The sequence below is a fragment of the Panthera leo genome, chromosome C1, assembly GCF_018350215.1.
Source record: "Panthera leo isolate Ple1 chromosome C1, P.leo_Ple1_pat1.1, whole genome shotgun sequence".
NCBI classification, from domain to species: domain Eukaryota; kingdom Metazoa; phylum Chordata; class Mammalia; order Carnivora; family Felidae; genus Panthera; species Panthera leo.
Window position 1 is genome coordinate 201,875,526 of NC_056686.1, and position 17,069 is coordinate 201,892,594.

The 17,069-nt window shown below is 55.1% G+C and overlaps 1 protein-coding gene and 1 long non-coding RNA gene across 5 annotated transcripts in view; both read right to left on the reverse strand.

Moving 5' to 3' along the window:
- Positions 1-3,908: 3,908 nt before the first annotated feature.
- Positions 3,909-6,379, reverse strand: LOC122228264. Its single transcript, XR_006206500.1, has 3 exons — positions 5,587-6,379; positions 4,768-4,908; positions 3,909-3,987 (listed from the first exon to the last, which is right to left on the reverse strand). It is a non-coding gene; the product is annotated as an uncharacterized LOC122228264 (long non-coding RNA).
- Positions 6,380-7,957: 1,578 nt separating this feature from the next.
- Positions 7,958-17,069, reverse strand: part of CFAP65 (cilia and flagella associated protein 65) — a 35,863-nt gene continuing 26,751 nt past the window's right edge. For all 4 annotated transcript variants that reach the window (XM_042950189.1, XM_042950187.1, XM_042950190.1 and 1 more), the window contains 13 exons: positions 16,986-17,052; positions 16,726-16,836; positions 14,441-14,632; positions 14,182-14,340; positions 12,934-13,077; positions 12,512-12,625; positions 12,226-12,333; positions 10,893-10,937; positions 10,485-10,687; positions 10,070-10,198; positions 9,076-9,564; positions 8,246-8,383; positions 7,958-8,140 (listed from right to left, as the gene is read on the reverse strand). In XM_042950189.1, the coding sequence (XP_042806123.1) occupies positions 8,008-8,140; positions 8,246-8,383; positions 9,076-9,564; positions 10,070-10,198; positions 10,485-10,687; positions 10,893-10,937; positions 12,226-12,333; positions 12,512-12,625; positions 12,934-13,077; positions 14,182-14,340; positions 14,441-14,632; positions 16,726-16,836; positions 16,986-17,052 (2,032 nt within the window). In that variant the 3' untranslated portion in view covers positions 7,958-8,007. The remainder of the gene's footprint in view (positions 8,141-8,245; positions 8,384-9,075; positions 9,565-10,069; positions 10,199-10,484; positions 10,688-10,892; positions 10,938-12,225; positions 12,334-12,511; positions 12,626-12,933; positions 13,078-14,181; positions 14,341-14,440; positions 14,633-16,725; positions 16,837-16,985; positions 17,053-17,069) is intronic.

A 17,069-nucleotide genomic window follows, 5' to 3' on the forward strand; every position in this document is an offset into this window, starting at 1 on the left:
TATCCTCAAACCCAGCATGGTGCTGGACACATAGTAGGTGCTCAATAAAACATGAGTGAGTGAGGCAACAAAGTGGTCAGGCTGGGCCATATGTCTGGGGGGAGGGGAAGAGGAGTAGAGGAAATTACCCAGTGAGAGAGCTAGGGTAATGGTTTGCGCACTCTACCAACTCCCCCCCCCCCCCCACGCACACATACACAAATTCTGGAATGCTGAGAACAAGCTCTGGGAGCCACTGGAGCCTCCCTTGGGTCTCTCTTTTCATTGGTAAGGAATAGCTGTTGAGGATCATAAGGTGCGTGAAGGTGAATGCGAAGAATAAAGTGCCCTAAAACTGAGAAGTAAAGCACAGTTAGTAATATTTGAGTCACAGCAAGGACGACCATATGGGGTTGACTGGAGACGGGGTCAGAACCATGCCAATTCCCTGATTCCCTACCCTTGGTGGGCGGTGGTTGGAGAAACACAAATAGGGTATACTTTCCCCAAATCCATAAAGAAGTACAAACTATCGAGGGAGGCAAGAGCCAGTCCTGGATTCTTCGTGTCCTGGCCCTTGGACTTTGCCTGGACATGGTGGGAGGTGAGAACCTGAATCTCTCCTTCCCTCCCTTTTCCTCCCTCTTCCTCCATCTCTATCAGAAATTCTGGATTCGGCCACCAGGAGGCGCGGGCGGGACGCGCCGGAGGAAGCTGGCGAAGAGGGGTGAGGTGGATGAGGGAGTTGGTCGGGGGCTGAGGTCGGAAGGGCGGTGCGCGCGGGTGGCGAGTGCGTCAGGCTGTGCGTCTGCGCTGTTCCGTGACGCTGGCGCTGGGTGTCAGCTTCGAAGGTGCGCTGGTGTCTCTTAGATGGACAGTGTGTTTGCGGGAGCTGGGGCGGGGGTCCTGGGCGCGGCCCTGAGATTGGGGCTCCACCTAGGTGGGCAGTTTCCAGTTTCTCAGCTGGCCAGACAACCACATTCTACAGGAGGGGCGCGCGCGCGCGGGGTGTGTGTTCACAGGCCAGGGAAGTAGTGGGGAGGAATAACAGCTGAGATCCAAATTAGAATTAGGAATCAGGCTGGGATTTGGGGGTGGAGACCCTTTGGGTGAAAAAGGACACCGCCCCTTTTCTAGTCCTAAATTCGGCTTTTGGCTCTGCTCTAAGAAGCTGTGAGGCACTAGCCAGCCTCTTCGCTCCTGCATACCTCAGTTTCCTCATCAGGAAAATGGTGTGTAGGGCCCATTCATTGTTCCCCCTAGTTGTAGATGTCTGTGCCCGGCTCTCTCAGAAATGGGCACACCCACCAAGACCACCCATAGGCAGTTGCCTAGTCCTCTCTCAGGGTCCCCACATCCCCCAGACCCCTCCCTGGCTCTGGGCCTCAAAGTCATGGAGAAAGGGAAGAATGACCTACTGAGGGGAAGGGGCTGTCAGGTGGCCCTGCCTCGTGTGCTGGAATGGGACTCTGGGATCCCTGTCCCTTTTCTGTGCTATGGACCCCTGTCCCAGCCTCCTTTCTCCTTTCTCTGGTCCAGCTCCAGCCCCCCAGCTTCCCCCCACCCCGTCCCAATCCCTTCCTAGCCCCCTCTCACTCCCCAGCAGCTGGTCCTGTTTGTTTTCCCAGCTCAGTTGCGCTCAGAGCTTCCTGAAGGATGGATGCACAGGTGGCTTTGTTTGCCAGCTCAGCACCCTCACCCCTACCTCCTCTGCATCCACAGCCTCAGCCTTTGGGCATGGAGGGGGAAGTTAGACAAAAAGAAAATGGTGTCCCCAGATCTACACTGCCAGGAGACCTCAAGATCTCATAGGGATCTCATCAGCCTCAAAGAACTACCCGCACCCTATCCAGCCCTGCCTCTCTTATGAGCACTTTCAGTCCCATAGAGAAATCTTCAGTCACCTTCCTCACGATTCTTCAAAATCTCACAAGGCACCTGAAGATCCCAAAGAGAAACCAGCAGACTCAGTCCTGTGTTCTAAGGACCTGTGAGGCCCTCAGACCCCAGTCAGATACCCATACCATAGGGGACGTGCATGCAGATCTGACAAGGAAACACTTAACCTGATCCTGGGCTCCCACCCAGGTCTCTATTCCCTCCATGTAAAGGCCCTGAGAATCCCCAGGGACATCTCCCTCATCCATCCCTGAACAGCCTGACTTCTCCGTATGGCCGGGCAGCTTAGAGCAAGCACCCAGTGGCCAATGTCCTCTCCTCAAGTTGGCCTGCTCCCACCTCATTTCACTGGGAAATCAGTCAGGGCTTTGGTGACTGAAGATGCAAATTCTGTGACTGGGGGGCCCTCCCTCCCCTGGTCCCACCACCAGCCTCTTCTTTGCAGCCCCACTCCCCCACCCTCTGCCTCGCCTCCCCCTCCCCCTCTCCCCCCTTCTAGAGCCTGGAACTGGCAGAAGGGCACTTTCCCTGGGGCTGTGAGATCTGGTCTCCTGGGAGACAGAGATAACTGAGTGAGAGATCAGTTCAACTCAGGCAGGGTCCAACAGCCGGCCCCAAAAGAGTGTGTGGGGGGGGGGTCCTGTCGGGGCGGGAGCTCCACCCACATACTCATTGTCTTACCCTGCTAGAAACAGAGCCCCTCTTCTCTGCCCCTCAGTAGGGTGAAGAGCTGGCTACCATCCGGGGAATTGGGAGGCCCCGCCCACTACCACCCACTCACCAGACGCAAAGCGATGGGGCTCACACAGGGCGGCAGGGAGAGGGCACGCGCATACATGCATTCACACAGTTGCAGGCACGCAGACAGATCCGGCAGGCATCACATGTGAACACTCTCCTAGGATTCAGTAGACCCCTCCAAATCACACTCATTTATGGGCACACACTTGTTCACTCACTTATTCCTCAAACGTTTAATACAATGTGCTGTGTGCCACTCTGTGCTGGGTGTTGGAGTACAAGTACGCCCTTCGCTTACACATGCACGTATCCCATTCCACGGCCACGGAGAGGAGGAGAGAAGGTGTCTCAGTCACCCGCCCCTGATCATACAGACACTGAAGGGTTAAGAGTGCTCTGGAGTCTTGCGCTAAAGCCTGGGTTCAAATCCAAGCTCCCCTGCGTATAAGCTGCACTCTACTTCTCAGTTTTTCCCTCTGTAAAATGGGGACAATAGTCTTAAAAAATGTGGTGAAGATTTAGGTGCATGTAAAGCACAGAACTGGCGTGCCATATGCACCCAATAAATGTTAGCAGCTCTGTCATTGTGGTTGTGGTTATAACTGGCTTTGCGGCATGGTTTCCCCCGCCCCCCACACCCGCAGGCTGGGCTGGGCTGGAGGGAGGAGTCAGGGCAGCAGGCAGAGCTCTGGGATCTGCATCCCCTTTTCCACATTGGCCTTGTGGAAGCCAGCCTAGTACTCAGGAGGGAGAGCCTTCCTGCCTCACCCCATTCAAGTTGCTCTGCCCTTGATCTCAGTTTAGGAGATCATGAGTGGGGAGGGTCCAAGGGGGTGTATCTTAATGTCCTTTGTTCTTGTTCAGGCCTCTGCTCTTCTGGAAAGAACACTTGAGAGTGGAACTGGGGACCTGACTTCGGGTCTGAGGCTTTTCTGGCTCTATAGGGGCCCTTGGGCAGGTCATTCCCTCTCTTGAGGCCCCAGTTTTGTACTAACTGCTGACCCTGGAAGGGCCCTCCCAACCCTGACTGCTGTGATCCTGTGATGCCTCAGGAAGGCTCTCTCCCTGCCCCACCCAGCCTCTGCACACCACCCCCCACACTTAGCCAGAGTGAGGGGGCGAGTTGCCAAGGTCGCCATGGGGACTAATCTCTAAGAAGGTCAGTGAGGCTCTGGTTCTGCCTTGGCCGGATGGGGATTAGCACCTGGGTATGAGGCCCCCTCCCCCCCCACTGGTGCCTCCACTCCCAGGTCCCCTGACTCTCACATAGACCCTGGGTACCCTCTGCGTCCAGAGGTTCCAAGGCTGAGTCACAACCAGCAGGTGGGCAGGGGGCCGGTCAGCTGCCACAGCTGTCTGTTTCTCCAGCTGTGGCCAAGACAGAAAAGGGCAGAGACGGAGTCAGACCCAAGCCCCTTGCTGCTCAGTGCCCAGTAGGGCCAGAGCCTTGCCCCTCTTCATCTTTTGCCCTTTAATGGGGAAAGCTGGGTTTCTCAAGAGAGGGGTATCAGCCCCACCCCCCAGCCCTGGCTATAGAAGCCACTTGTCTCTCTCCTCTTGGGGGTAATTTCCCGCAATGTGGGGTTGGAAGCTGTTTTCACATGGTGGACCCCTACCTCCACAGACACTGTGCCTTCCACCTCTCGATACCCTGACCTTTGACCTGGCACCTTGGAATCTCTCCATCTCTCTGAATTGTGCATCTCTTGTTACGTCACGTTGCCTCTGTGTCTCTGCCTCCGTCCATTTTCTCTGGTTTCTCTCCGGTTGTCTCTGCCCTCTCTCTAGCTCTGGCTTTCACAGGGGGATGATGGGAGGGCTGCAGCTCCCCCCCTCCCCGTCCTGAAATCTTCCCTGTGTCTCCCATCCCTTTGGGCTGCACCCTCTGTCTATCCTTCTGTCCTGCTTGTGTTTTCTGCTCTCCTCCTCCCTTCCACATTTCTCCTGCACGCTTTTCCCATCCCACCGCCACCTGCACTCCCACTGCTCAGTCCCTCTTTCCGCTTCCTCCACTACCTGTCCCCTCCCCCGCCTGGGGTGCTGACAGGGATGACAGGAAGCAGGCTCTGGTTAGGAACAGGAAGGGGGAGGGGTAAGGGGGCCCCTCGAACGCCAGCTGCTGAGCACCCCCCCTCCCAAGCCCCGCACCTGCAGGCCAGCCTGGCGCCTGGAGTCTCCGCCCCTGGCCAGGCAGGGAGGAGGGACCTGGACGAGAGGCCCGTTCCCTGGCCCTGGTCTGGAAATGCGGGTCTTGGGGACTGGGAGTGGAGTTCTGGGGGAAATTAGGCCCTGGGGGGGGAAAGGCAGTGGCTCTCAGTCACAACGGCCTCTGGTGGCCTGCCCGCTGCTGGCCTAATTCTTCCCACCCCACCCCCCCTTAACTGTGGGGCAGTCATTTCAGGGGGAGAGCTCTTCATTGTGCAGCCCCAAGATTTGGAATCCCAGCCAAAGGTGGGGAGTTTTCACCCCCTTCCATGATTAAGGAGGGGAAGAGGAAGCCCTCAACGACACAGGGAAGATGTGCCAGTGCCGGGTCAGGCCCCTAACAGGCAAATCATTCAGTGCCAGGCAAGGAGCAGAGGGCTGGGCCCAGGACAGAAGCCTGGTCGGGGGGCCAGGATGGGGACTGCACATATCCCAGCATGGGGACCCATGGATGCCTCCTCCCTGGGGCTGCTGCAGTCCACCCCCTCCCAGAACTGCCTGGAATCTGTCAGAGCCATCTCATCCCCTCCCCCTCCCCCTCCCTTTCTCTGTGCAGAGGACTCAGCAGATCCCGAGGCCCTGCGGGTAGTTGGGTGGGGGTGACGGGGGGGGGGGGGGGGGGAACAAGTGGAGGGGACAAGCCAGCACCTCCAGAAGCATCCAAAATGGAGCTGGAAGGGACCAGTGACTCCTCACTCTCCTCTTTCACTGGGGGCTACCTCTGTCTGGGAGTACAGTTCCTACCCCATGATGCTTCCTCACCCTAAGGGGAAACTGTAGCTCCTTACTGCTATCCAAGGAGGCTTCCCTCCACCTACGACCCTCTCTCTGGGGCTAGACCAGCATCACCATCAATTTTGAGAGAGGAGGAATGACGGACACCTGGAGTGAAAGGACAGAGACTCAGCTAAGGGCTCACACTGACCTCAGGCTGTGTGTGGAACCCTCAGTTCTAGACTCTCCGGGGCAGGAGGCCAGGGGTCTAAGGCAATCTCCACCCCCCTCCCTCATGTCAGATCTTAACACTTTGACTCCCTGCAGAAGAGGGGCCGGCTGTCTCAGGTTTGGTTGTGGCTAATGACCCGTGGACTCCCACCTAAGATGAGGGACACTGAGACCCACCCTCACCCCCAGCTGCATATAACAGGAAGACTTGGGATTATGAAGTTTAAGAAAGGTGGTTGGCTGTGGTGCCTGGGGACCCCCCCTGGCAAGGGCTACCAGGCCCCATTTGTCCTTTTCCATCTGTCTGTCTGTCTGTCTCAGACATGGGAAGACTGAAAGAAGGGCCAGGGAGATGGCAGGGGGCGAACCCTCAGGATGTCAGCACCAAACAGATGTGAAGGAGCAGACTTGATCTTCATCTGGTTCTAGCTCCCCCACCCTGATTTTCCACACCTCCTCACAGCTAACGATCGAATCCCTCTAAGGCCTCCAACTTCCCAGGTAAGTGGCTCAGCATTATTGCTAGAAGCCCCGAAACCAGGATCTGGGGACTGGTGAGGCCCTTGCCCAAGGCCAGACCAACCCCTCTGAACATACAGGAAAACCGAGGAAAGGCTGGGAAATGACTTGCCCAAGGCCAGAGAGGTCGCTGGGACAGAGAGGGACTAGAAGCTGGGTTTCCACCTCCAGAAGGGCTCCTGTTTCGGCCACAGCCCCCTATGCCACCCGGTGGAGCCAGCTCAGCCGGCCCATATTACCCGGAATCGAGCCGGGCAGCCCCGGAGTTGCGGGCAGGATAAGGCAGGGCGGGCGGGGCCGGATGGGAGCCGGATCTTCCCCGGGAGCGGCTCGCAGCCTCTCCGACCCGTATGGCGGCAGCGGCGGCGGCGACGGCAGGTGCCTGCGTGGCGGTCGGGCCCGGCCCCGGGGCAGGTGCTGAGAGGCCACCCCTGCCTCACGCGAGCCGAACGAACAAAACGCTCAGGTCCGGTTTGTGCGAGGGGCTCGTCGCGGGGCGGGAGCGGAAGGCCCGGGGCCTGGCTGTGGCCCTTGGTGATCTCCTGTCCTGGTCTTCCGAGAGCACAGTGCCACACAGCGCTCCGCTAGCCGCCGCCCTCACCTGCGCGCATCTGCGGCTGACACGTCGCCCGCCGGGGCGGCCACCGCAGGTGTGCACCTGGTCCGCCCCTCCCTTCCTGGCCACCCTTCACCTGGCCGGGCCGTGCTTGGCTTGGTCCCCAGCCCACTCCCCCGAGCTTGTGCGGGATTCTGGGCTCAGCGCGCCCTTATACGGCCTGCTCAGTCCCCGCCCCTAGTCACACACACACACACACACACACACACACACACACACACACCTGTCCGGGCGCCCGTTTGCTCCAAGCAAATATTGACTCAGAGGAGGCGGAGCGCCCCCACCCCCTCCCCACCCCTGCCAGGGCTCTGGGGCCTGAGCTCTTTGGAGGCCTTGGCCGCGGGGGTGGAGGGGGGGTGTCGGGGACCTGGGCGCCTCTGGAACAACACCAGATGTCACTTTTCCACCCACCTGCCTCTGGGGGGGTGGGAGGAGCAGAGGATAGAGGCTGCCGGGAGGAGGTTAGGGGGAGTGGGAGGGGAGGTGGGTATCCTGGGGGACGAGGACACTCCCTAGGCTGGTGATTCAGATTCACGATGGGAATCGCTTAGTAGGGTCTGTGGCCCGCTAGCTGTGACCTCCACCCGCGTCCCAGCGTCTAGCTCAGCCCTCCGCGACGTGCCTTGGTTTCCTTTCTTTCTCAGCTCTTAGCAGAGCCCCAGGAGCCCGGCAGATGCTGATAAAGGGCTGGCGATGGAAGGACCCAGCCTCGGAGCAGGCGCAACAGGGAAAGGGGAGGGGTGGTCACCTCGCCGCGCGGCCACCTGCTGCTCGGACTAGGCCGGGCGCTCAGTTCCTGTCCACCAAGCAAAGGCCAGCTAGGCCCCGCTCGAAGCGCCCTCCACTGGCCAAACCAGGTCCAGCGCCCGGCAGAGAGCGGCGGGAACTCTCGCCCAGCTGCGCTGTGGAGCGGAGAGGCGCAACTTTCCAGCATCCAAATCTGCAATGAGTCGCTGCAGTCCACCTCAGCCACTCCAACCATCTGTCCCTCCCAGAACGCGTGCGAGAATTCCTCCTAGGTCGGGGAAATAAAGTCAAGGCAGATACGGGGGAAAAAAAAAAGGCTATATGCTTTACTGGCGGGGCGGTGGAGATGGGGGTCCTTAAAGCAGCAAGTCCGTGGGGCGAGGCGCTGACATCTGCAGAGTGTTGGTAGGGGGCGGCGCCACCGGGCGGGGCACCTCTGCTTGATGCAGCCCGAGGGGCGGCTCTGCCAGCAAGTCTGGAGTCACAATCCTGGAAGGCAGAGAGCCCCAGTAAGGCGTTGGAGAGAGGCTTCGGGCCCGAGCCTGCCCGCCCCTGCCGTCCCTCGCGCCCTTCGGGCGCAGTCGGCGCCCCCACCTGGAAACGCTGAACGGGGGCAGGGCGATGACGCGTGGCCGGGAGGTGAGCACCACCTCCCCGCGGCTCGCTTCCACCAGGATGTTCTGGATCATGTTCTCCAGCAGCGCCTCCTGCAGGTTGGCGAACGCCGGGAGACTGCGAGTGGCGGGGACATGGGTGTCAGCACCGCCTTCTACAGCGCTCGCGTTCTCCGCTTCCTCTGTGCTGTATACTGTGTGCCCTGTGCTCTACGTGGATTCTCATTTAACTTCCTGCCCTTCCAACACTATAAGGCATCCTTGTCCCAATTTTACAGACCCCCAAATTGGGGCTTAAAAGGGACCAAGTTGCCAAACGTTACACTGGCTGGTGCCAGTGGTGAAATCCGAACCCAGGCAACTGTAGGCCCCATCTCATCTCAGGGCCAGGCTTGGGAAAAGGCACCCAGCGGTGGGAGGGTCCCGAAGGGACCAGGTGGGGCCTAAGGAATCCCAACAAAGACAGAAAGCTGCCCCCAGAGCAGCCCCAGGGGAAGGACCTACCAGAAGAGGTGGTGCTTCTCTCTGGCCTCTAGAAACCCATTTAAGAGACTTCAGAGACTAGAACTACCCCCTGGAGATGATGTGCTAGTGAATGTTAATAGCCAGGTCTTGGAGGGAAAAAGTAAATCTCAGATCGCCATTCTGTAAATACCCCCTGAAGGCCTTCAGCTCAGAGAGATGGGAGTGCACGCTGAGCTGGAAAGAGCCTTGCACGCAGATAGAGGCTGGCCCCAGCACACCATTGCCTCCCAGGATCCTTTTGTGCACAGCTGCCCTCCAAACCCTCGCCTGGCTCTGGTTCCTCACCGGCTGATCGCCTCCTTCTCATCCTGCTCTTGCTCCTCCTTCACTATGACCTTCAGCTGCTGCTGCCACCGCCATTTCAGGGATTCCTGGGACATGCGCTGCCGTGTGGGCTCAATCGCCATCCAGGGCAACTTCTCTTCCTTCTCTAGCTCCTCTGCCTCCAGCTCCTTCTTGCCTGTCTCCTTCACCTCTTCCAGCTCCTCTTGTTCCTCTTCTTCCTCCTCCAGCTCTTCCTCCTCCTCTTCGCTCTTCTCCCCCTCTTCTTCCATTTCTTTCTTCCCCAGGCTCAGTTCGTCCTCCTCCTGCTCCTTGCCTTTGTCTTCCTCCCAGCTGCTGGAGGATGGACACAGGACTGGCGCTAAGTGTAGGCTGTTGTTCTGGGCCATGAACTTGGCTGACTGCTCACTCCAGAACTGGCAGAAGTAAGGTATCTTCTCCACCAGGTTTTGGTCCACGGCCTCATGGAAGATCTTGTCTTCTAGCAGACCCCTGCATGGCAGGGAGGAAGAGAAGGTCCTTGCTGAGAGGCCTTGCAGCCCCCTGTGGGTCTCTGACTTCCGTGTTCCCCAAGGGGCAGTGCCTGCCTACTATGTCTACAAATGGGTGCTAAGCAGGGAAGGAGACCTCTTAGTTGCCCCCTCTATCCCTTCTTTGGAGGAAGGCACCTCTGGGCCCCGTGGGTTCTTAGAGACAGAGCCAGGAGGTCAGAGTCACACAAACAAGGGACAGGAGTCCTGGGTAAACAGTGAACTGACTTGGACCTTATCTACCAGCCATGGACAGGACAAAACTTAGGATCCAGCCCTGAGGATTCCTCTAGCCAGCTCCATTAGAGCTGCCCTATCCTGGGGCCACCAGTGGAAGGACCTTGTAAGGAAGTTCTAGTTTTCAAGAAAGGAAGGGACTTCAGGGCCCATGGGGGGAACCCAGAGTTGGCTGAATGAGTGCAGAGAGATGAGGGGGGTGATGAGGGTCTGGGGGCGGGGGTTGTCACCTGATGATGGCGGTGAGACAGTCAACCAGGAGTTGCTTCTCCTGCTTGGAGACAGGGGCCCACTTGTCAGGGGATTCTTCCTCAGAAGCTGCCAACTCCTTCCTGGGGCATTTTCTCTTTGGCAGCTCTCTGGAACAGGCCGTGACATTCTGAGTGGTCTGGGCAAGCCACCATGCTGGGGGTGGGGTCATGAGCAATGGTGGTGGTGATGCAGTCATGAGAACATAGATGAACTTGGGGCAGGCCCTGGCTTTGGCCCAAATATAGTGCTACTGCATTTGGGGAACCAAGCCCAAACCTCAGTCGGCACAGGATCTGAAGAGGCTCCAAGTTGGCAAGGGAAAGAAGGTGGTGGGGCAGGAAGCCTAGTGAGGTTCCCCAGGGGGCAGAGACCCCTCCCTCCCTGAGAGTTCACCGGTGTAAGAAGTGGCGGGGAAAGTCGGAGAAGAAGTTGGCCAGGAAGTAGTCGGTGGCGTGTGCACGGGCAGTGAGGCCCAAGCACAGTATGCCTGGCGAGGGCAGCTGGGGACACAGCCAGGATGGCTCCTCCTTTGAGATCTTAAGGTTCCAGCTGGCAGGCCGGTTGAGAGGCTGCTGATTCTTGATGGGGGGCAGCGTCTTCGAAAAGGGGGAGATGTGGATGACAGGGGTTTGGGGACTCCATTCCCATCACCGATGGGTCCCTAGCTCCCAACCAGGCCTTTAGGGCCAAATAGGGCTGTGACCCCTTCCTTTCAGGAAGCTGGGCCAGCAGTTGGAGGTATCTCTGGAAGCAAAGAAGGATCTTTCAATTTATCCCAAGGAGATGGGTTTAGGACCTCACCTTGTACTTCCTCACAGGTTCACAGGCTGTACAATATGCCCTTCTCTGTGGAAGCAAAGAGACCTGTGCTTAGGATATAAGACGCCTAGAGGGACTCCCCTCTTCCTACCCTTCCTGCTGACCCATGGAGGGCCTAAAGCCAATGCCAGGATCTGCCGCCCTCTTGATCCCACCCAACTCCCAGTCACACCCTTTTCCAGGACCTTCCCTAAGGAAGGTCTGCCTGCAGACAAGGAAAACCAGATAACCCGACTGAAGGAAAGAGAAAGAACATGCCACCAAACATGTGCAGGCTGTCCCAAGGGAGCGTGTCCTTGTGCCTTGGAGCTTTGTGGTTTGGTGTGGTAAGAAAATACCCTCCCTCATTAAGATGTAATTCAGAAATCCCTTCTCCCATACCCTCAAGACATGATTTGCGTTCACAGTTGGGCCACAGTTTCAGAGGGGAGCAGTGCTTCCCTGGGGGTTCAGTGTGGTGAGGACAGAGGTGATCAAGGTGCACAAATACTAGCACAGGGGGGCTGTGAAACCAGAGGAAGAACTAAGATGGATGTTTAGTCTCATGCTTATTATCAGTCTCTTCCTACAAATACTAATAGCCATGTTTAGCACATGCTTACCTGGTGCCCGGCACTGTTGGAGGCACTTTGCTTGTATGACCTCATTTAATCCTTACAACAATGCTGCAAAGCAGGTACTATTTTTCTTGCATCCAAAAATATTTTTTAAACTTTTATTTTTAACCTTCTTAATATGGAAATTTTCGAATGTACAGGAAAGTGGAGAGAATGTACAAAGAGTCTTCCATTATCCACCACCCACCTTCAAAAATCAGTAGCTCATGGCCAATCTTGTCTCGTCTGGGCCCCACCTCTGGGCTGTCTTGAAGCCAATCCCAGATGTCATATTATCCCCATTTTACAGTTGAGAGAACTAAGATAATTAAATAGCTTGACCAAGATGCCAGAGCTAGAAATCATCAAAGCCAAGCATCAAAACTCAGCAAATTGTCTCCAGAGTCTGCACCTGAACCCACTATACCACACTGTCTTCCAGCAGAGGGTGAGCTCTGTCTTGTTTCCCCTGGGTCCCAGCATTTAGCAGGCACCCATTAAATACTGGGGCTACATGAGGCAGGGAATGGTCAGCCAGGTTTTTGTACCCAGAAGAGAGTCTCCTGGGGAGATGCTATGTTTCATCTAATGAAAGAAAGCTAATCTAGGGCAAGCTGGCCAGTTTTGCATGTAAGACTACCTCAGATCACTACCTCTGACCCCTCTGGTAAGGCGGTCAGAAGATCTGTGGTGTTCAAGGCCCACTCTGGCCTCCTCACCTTTACTTTCTTATCTGTGATGGTGAATTCCACTTTCTGCCGCACCTCCTCACTCTTCCACTCTTGTAGCTCCTTATGGTACTGATTCAGGAGCTCCTGCTGGTGCACCTGTAGCCCAGGATGAGGACAGTGAAGGCCAAGGTCTGGAGGGTCTATGTGCTTTGGGCCCCCCTCATCCAGTGGCTGGCCCCTGCCTCTCTCTGGAAGTCTGGGGATCTCATAGCTCACCCCACACCCGAGGACTGGGAGCTCTGCCATCCCAGCTTCTCTCTGGTGCCAGTCCTACCTTGCACACTAGGTCTATGCTGTAGAAGCTGGCATGCACTGAGGTCTGCAGGGTCACCACAAATGGGATTGTCTCTTCAGGAGCCACCTTCCCTCTCATGGGACTCACAGACACCTGTTTGTTTGGGGAAGGGAGGTCTCTGGAGATTTTCAGGGATGGGATGGGGTGGGTAGGATGAGGTGGGGTGGAGCAGGTTGGACGGAGTGAGATGGTGGGACAGGATAAGATGGGATGGGATGGGGTGGGATGGAATAGGATGGGATGGGATGGGATGGGATGGTGGGGTGGCCTGGGGTGGGATGGTGAGGGGAAGTTGAGTGGGATGGGGTAAGATGAAACAAGATGGGATAGGATGAGGTAGAATAGGGTGGGTCTGGAGCCCTGCTAGAGGCTCTGATTCTGTGGAAACAGGGGACTCTCACCTCCCCAAAGTCTAGAGGCTTCAGCTGCCACTCAAAGACAATGGTCTCATTCTTAGAGATGTTGTTGAGGAACAGAAGGCGGCGGCACTTGCTCTGCACAGGAATGTTTCCCAGAGAGATATGAGACCGGGACAGGAAGACATTCTGTTGGTGGAGACAACACAACAGCCACCTTGGAAGGTGAAGGAATAATAACCATAGCAACCACTACCAGTTAGTGAGTGCTTTCAACAGGCCAGGTACCATGGTAGGCAGTTCACATGCATCTGATCCTCACCATGGTCCTGTGATATAGGTATTATTATTGTACCCATTTTACTGATGTCCTGCTAAGGTTTAGAAAACATAAATAATTTTTCCAAAGATCTCTTACAGGCTGGGAGAAACCCAGTCTCACTCTAAAGCCTATGATTTTGACCATTAAAATAGGCTTGGAAGGGCTGAGAAAGGATGGCTGTAAATTAATTGGGGGATCTTCAATCCTTCAATCTGTTGGCTTCTTCACTGGGAACAAAACAGGGTATCTGGAAAAACTGAGGCCACATGGAAGGGGCATTTTCTCTGTCTGGAGCCTGAGTGCCTCCTGGGCTAGGACTTTGCCTGGTTCTTCTTTGTGTCCTCAGGGCCTTCATAGTGCTTCTCATGCAGTTAGAGTCCAAAAAGTGGAAGGGTGAACAGGCAGATGTATGGGTGGATAATGACTGGGTGGCTGCATGGAAGTATGGATGGTTACATGGATGGGTAAATGGGCATGTGGGTCAATGGAAGGAGATGGATGGATGGGTGGATGAATGAATGGGTCAGACACCTCCCAACAGTGAGATGTGTTTGAACTAAAGATGGTGTTACTGACCCTAGCTGTCTTATAGCAAAATCCATCTAGGTCGAGGGGAGGAACTGTTCTGTATGAAGATAACACCTCACAGCCCTAAAATGGGAGAGCTTCCTTCAACCCCTTCCAGAATCCCCATCCCCATGTCCAGAGAAGAGGGCAGGATGCAGGGCCCTGCAGCAGGTGGAGTGGCTTGAGCAGGAACTCCTATGGGCACTAGATGGCAGGGTAAGCCTCTCTTTGAACCAGTGCTGCCTCCTAAATCTGGAGGAGGGCTGGTTCCAGGCTTTACCTCTGCAACCCTCCCTCTCACCTCCATCGCATTTCCTTCCTAGCTTCCCTATCCCTCCACTGGCCACCCCAGGGCCCTCAGGCTCCTCCTAGGCCTCAGGCCTTCCTACCTCCCTTCCCCCTACCTGTCCAGGAACCATCAGCCTAGAATGTATGGAGTTGTTGTCCCAAGAGGAGATGTTGTGGAAGGGGGCTGTGTCCCCCATGACATGGGGGTCATAGCCCACTCCCTGGAAGCGGATGATGGCTGAGTTCCATCCTAGGATATGTATGGGCACATCCACCTGGGAAGTTAGGAGGGTGGGGAAGGGACTGGTCAGAGCAAGGCTTGCTGAAGAGGCCAACTCCAACATCCACCCTCAATTAGCCCAGGCTGCTGCTCACTGTGTAGGTCTTGGCCTCAATCGGTGAGAAGATCCACAAGACCTGAGCCGTTGAGCCTGGCTGGATCTCCCCTTGGGGGTTGAGGCAGCTGAAGATAGGGTGATCAAAATTCTTTTCCTGAACCTGTGACAGGATGTTGGTCTGGATCTCATATGTCACAGGCACTGAGCCACCGTTATACAGCTCATAAATCTGTAAGGGGAGGGGCAGGAAGAGTGAAGTCTCCACACATCAGCTCAGGGCTGCAATGCAGACAGCCTGGGATTCTGTGTCCGCTATAGGAGGGCAGGTTGATCTCCATGATGTCACCCTTACAGCCCCAGAGCTCCCTAACTACCTTGGGTTTCCCTTGTGGCTTGATCACCCAAGAAGTATGTAACTGTATTTTCAGACTGTGACACTTTAGGATACTCTGTAATCCTTTTTTCCCCTCTAAATTTACCTTTGTCAAGGCATAAGGGGACACTAATGCTTGTGTCTCTAGTGTTAAAATTTATAGAATTGGCCACGCATGCACCCTTCACTCTTTAGAATTTTCTAGGCTCTCTTTCTAACCACCTAACACTTTTCATGTCCACCATTAGAGGCAGTCCTGCTTAAAGGCAGATAAGGGAGTGTAAGGAAGGTATAAGGTTCCTCAAGGCTAACTCCGAAGTGTGGGAATCACAGAATGTCCTGGAAGAAACCAGACATCTTCTGGTCCAATCCTTCATTTTAAGAAAATGGAAGCCAGAGAGAATAAACAGTTCATTTGGATCTAGGTCTTGCCCCCTCATCTTTATCAGCAACTGCTCCTGAATATGCTGATTTTATTTTTCTTGCTTGGGTCACCCTCTGAGCTCCAGACCTGGTATCCAACCTCTTCCAGACAAGCCCCTTCCCCCCGCATTGTCTCATAGGCATCTACAATTTGGTAAAAAACCAAAGTCTTCACTACAAAGCCTATTTCTATATGCAGTGTGTCTCCTTTCAGTAAATGCTCAGACTAGGAATTCAATACATCCCAATCCCTCCCTTTCTCCTACTTTCCAAGTCTGGCCCCAGCAAGTCCCAAAGATTCTGCCTCCATAATGTAAATTAAATCTGTTCATTTCTATCTCCGCTGCCCTCTTGCAGGTCCAGACAACCATCTGTCACCATCTCATGAATGACAGAGGAAGTTTGGCCATGGTTGTGGAGATTGGCTGAAGGCACAATTGGGTCTCCTGGCTCCAGATCTGGGAGCATTCTCCATCATCTATGTTGAAGGCCATGGGGGAGTGGTCTAGTCTCTCTGGAAAGATCTCCAGGGGGCACAAGAGTCTTTGCCTCCCAGGAAGCCAGTAGAGTAGAGGGTGGTATAGGAAATCAAACAGAGCTTGGGGCTTGGGGTGCCCCCCCCTTAGGTCCAGAAAGCCCATTCCTCTGACTCTAGGATGGATGACCAGAGGCCTCTGCTCAGAAATACAAGGACTTCTAAAAGGTTAGAAATTTCTCAGCTGTGGCATGTTTGAGAAAACACTATGTCCTGCTCTGGGAGATTTCCAATGTACCTTTTCAGAGCAAAGGAACTCAATTCCTTCCAATTAATACAGAAAATTCTATAGCTTTGCAAGGATTCACATTTGTTTTTCACACTCCAGAAAGAGGTCCTTCAAGGAGAGGGAGCCAAGATGGCGGAACAGCATGGAAGTTTTTTGTGTGTCTCACGTCCATGAAATACAGTCAGACCAACGCTAAACCATCCTGCACACCTAGAAAACTTATTTGAGGATTAACAGAAAGAGGTCCTTCTTGGGAGCAGTGATTTTCAAACTGGGGCTGAGACCTATTAGTGAGCAGGTCAGGAAACTAATTTAGCAGGTCATGTCCAGTGTGTAAGAAATGGAATGCAATAAAATAAAAATGGAAGACATCAGAACACTTTGCATGTAGTAGGGTACATATGGATTTGTGATACTATGTTTCAATTGGTATGTGATGTATGTACTTACTGGGTTATTATCCAAAACACGTTAATGTGATTCATGGTCAAAGAAGTTTGAAAAATCCTCTGCTAGAGGAGAGAACCGTCTGCTTTTGCAGGGGAACGAGGTCTGGCAAAGGGCTTAGCACTAGGCACCAGGAAGCAGAAACGTCTCGATTTGGCTCTCTCCCAATTGCCCAATCTCAGGGTTCAAACTTGTAGCCCCACCTGGTAGAGTGAGGAGTTCCGGAAGGTAGGGTCTTTGTCACCTCTATACATGCTGATATATAGAGATCAATGCTTAGGCTTCTTGGTAACCAGGACAATGTAGACTACTGACCTGCCTTGGGGGCAGTGTGTCGTCGATGGGGACAGGGATGAACAGGTGGCTAGTGGAGGTGAAGTGCACGTACTTTTGCTCCAGCTTCACTGTCACACCTATGAAATTTAGCTGGAAATAGAAAGCCCATGAGTAGCATCCTTCCCTGGGAGGAAGTGAAGCACCCAACAGAGAGATCTGGACCCTAGCTCCCCAGGGGGGAGCACGGTTTCCTGCTCCTCTCTCCGGTGTCCAGGGCAAGAGGAGCTCTAGGGTCTCACCAGGATCTCACGGCCATAGGACACCTTGAAGAGCACTGGGAGGCGATCAGTGCCGATGAACAGGTGGCTGGAAGGGAGGAGACA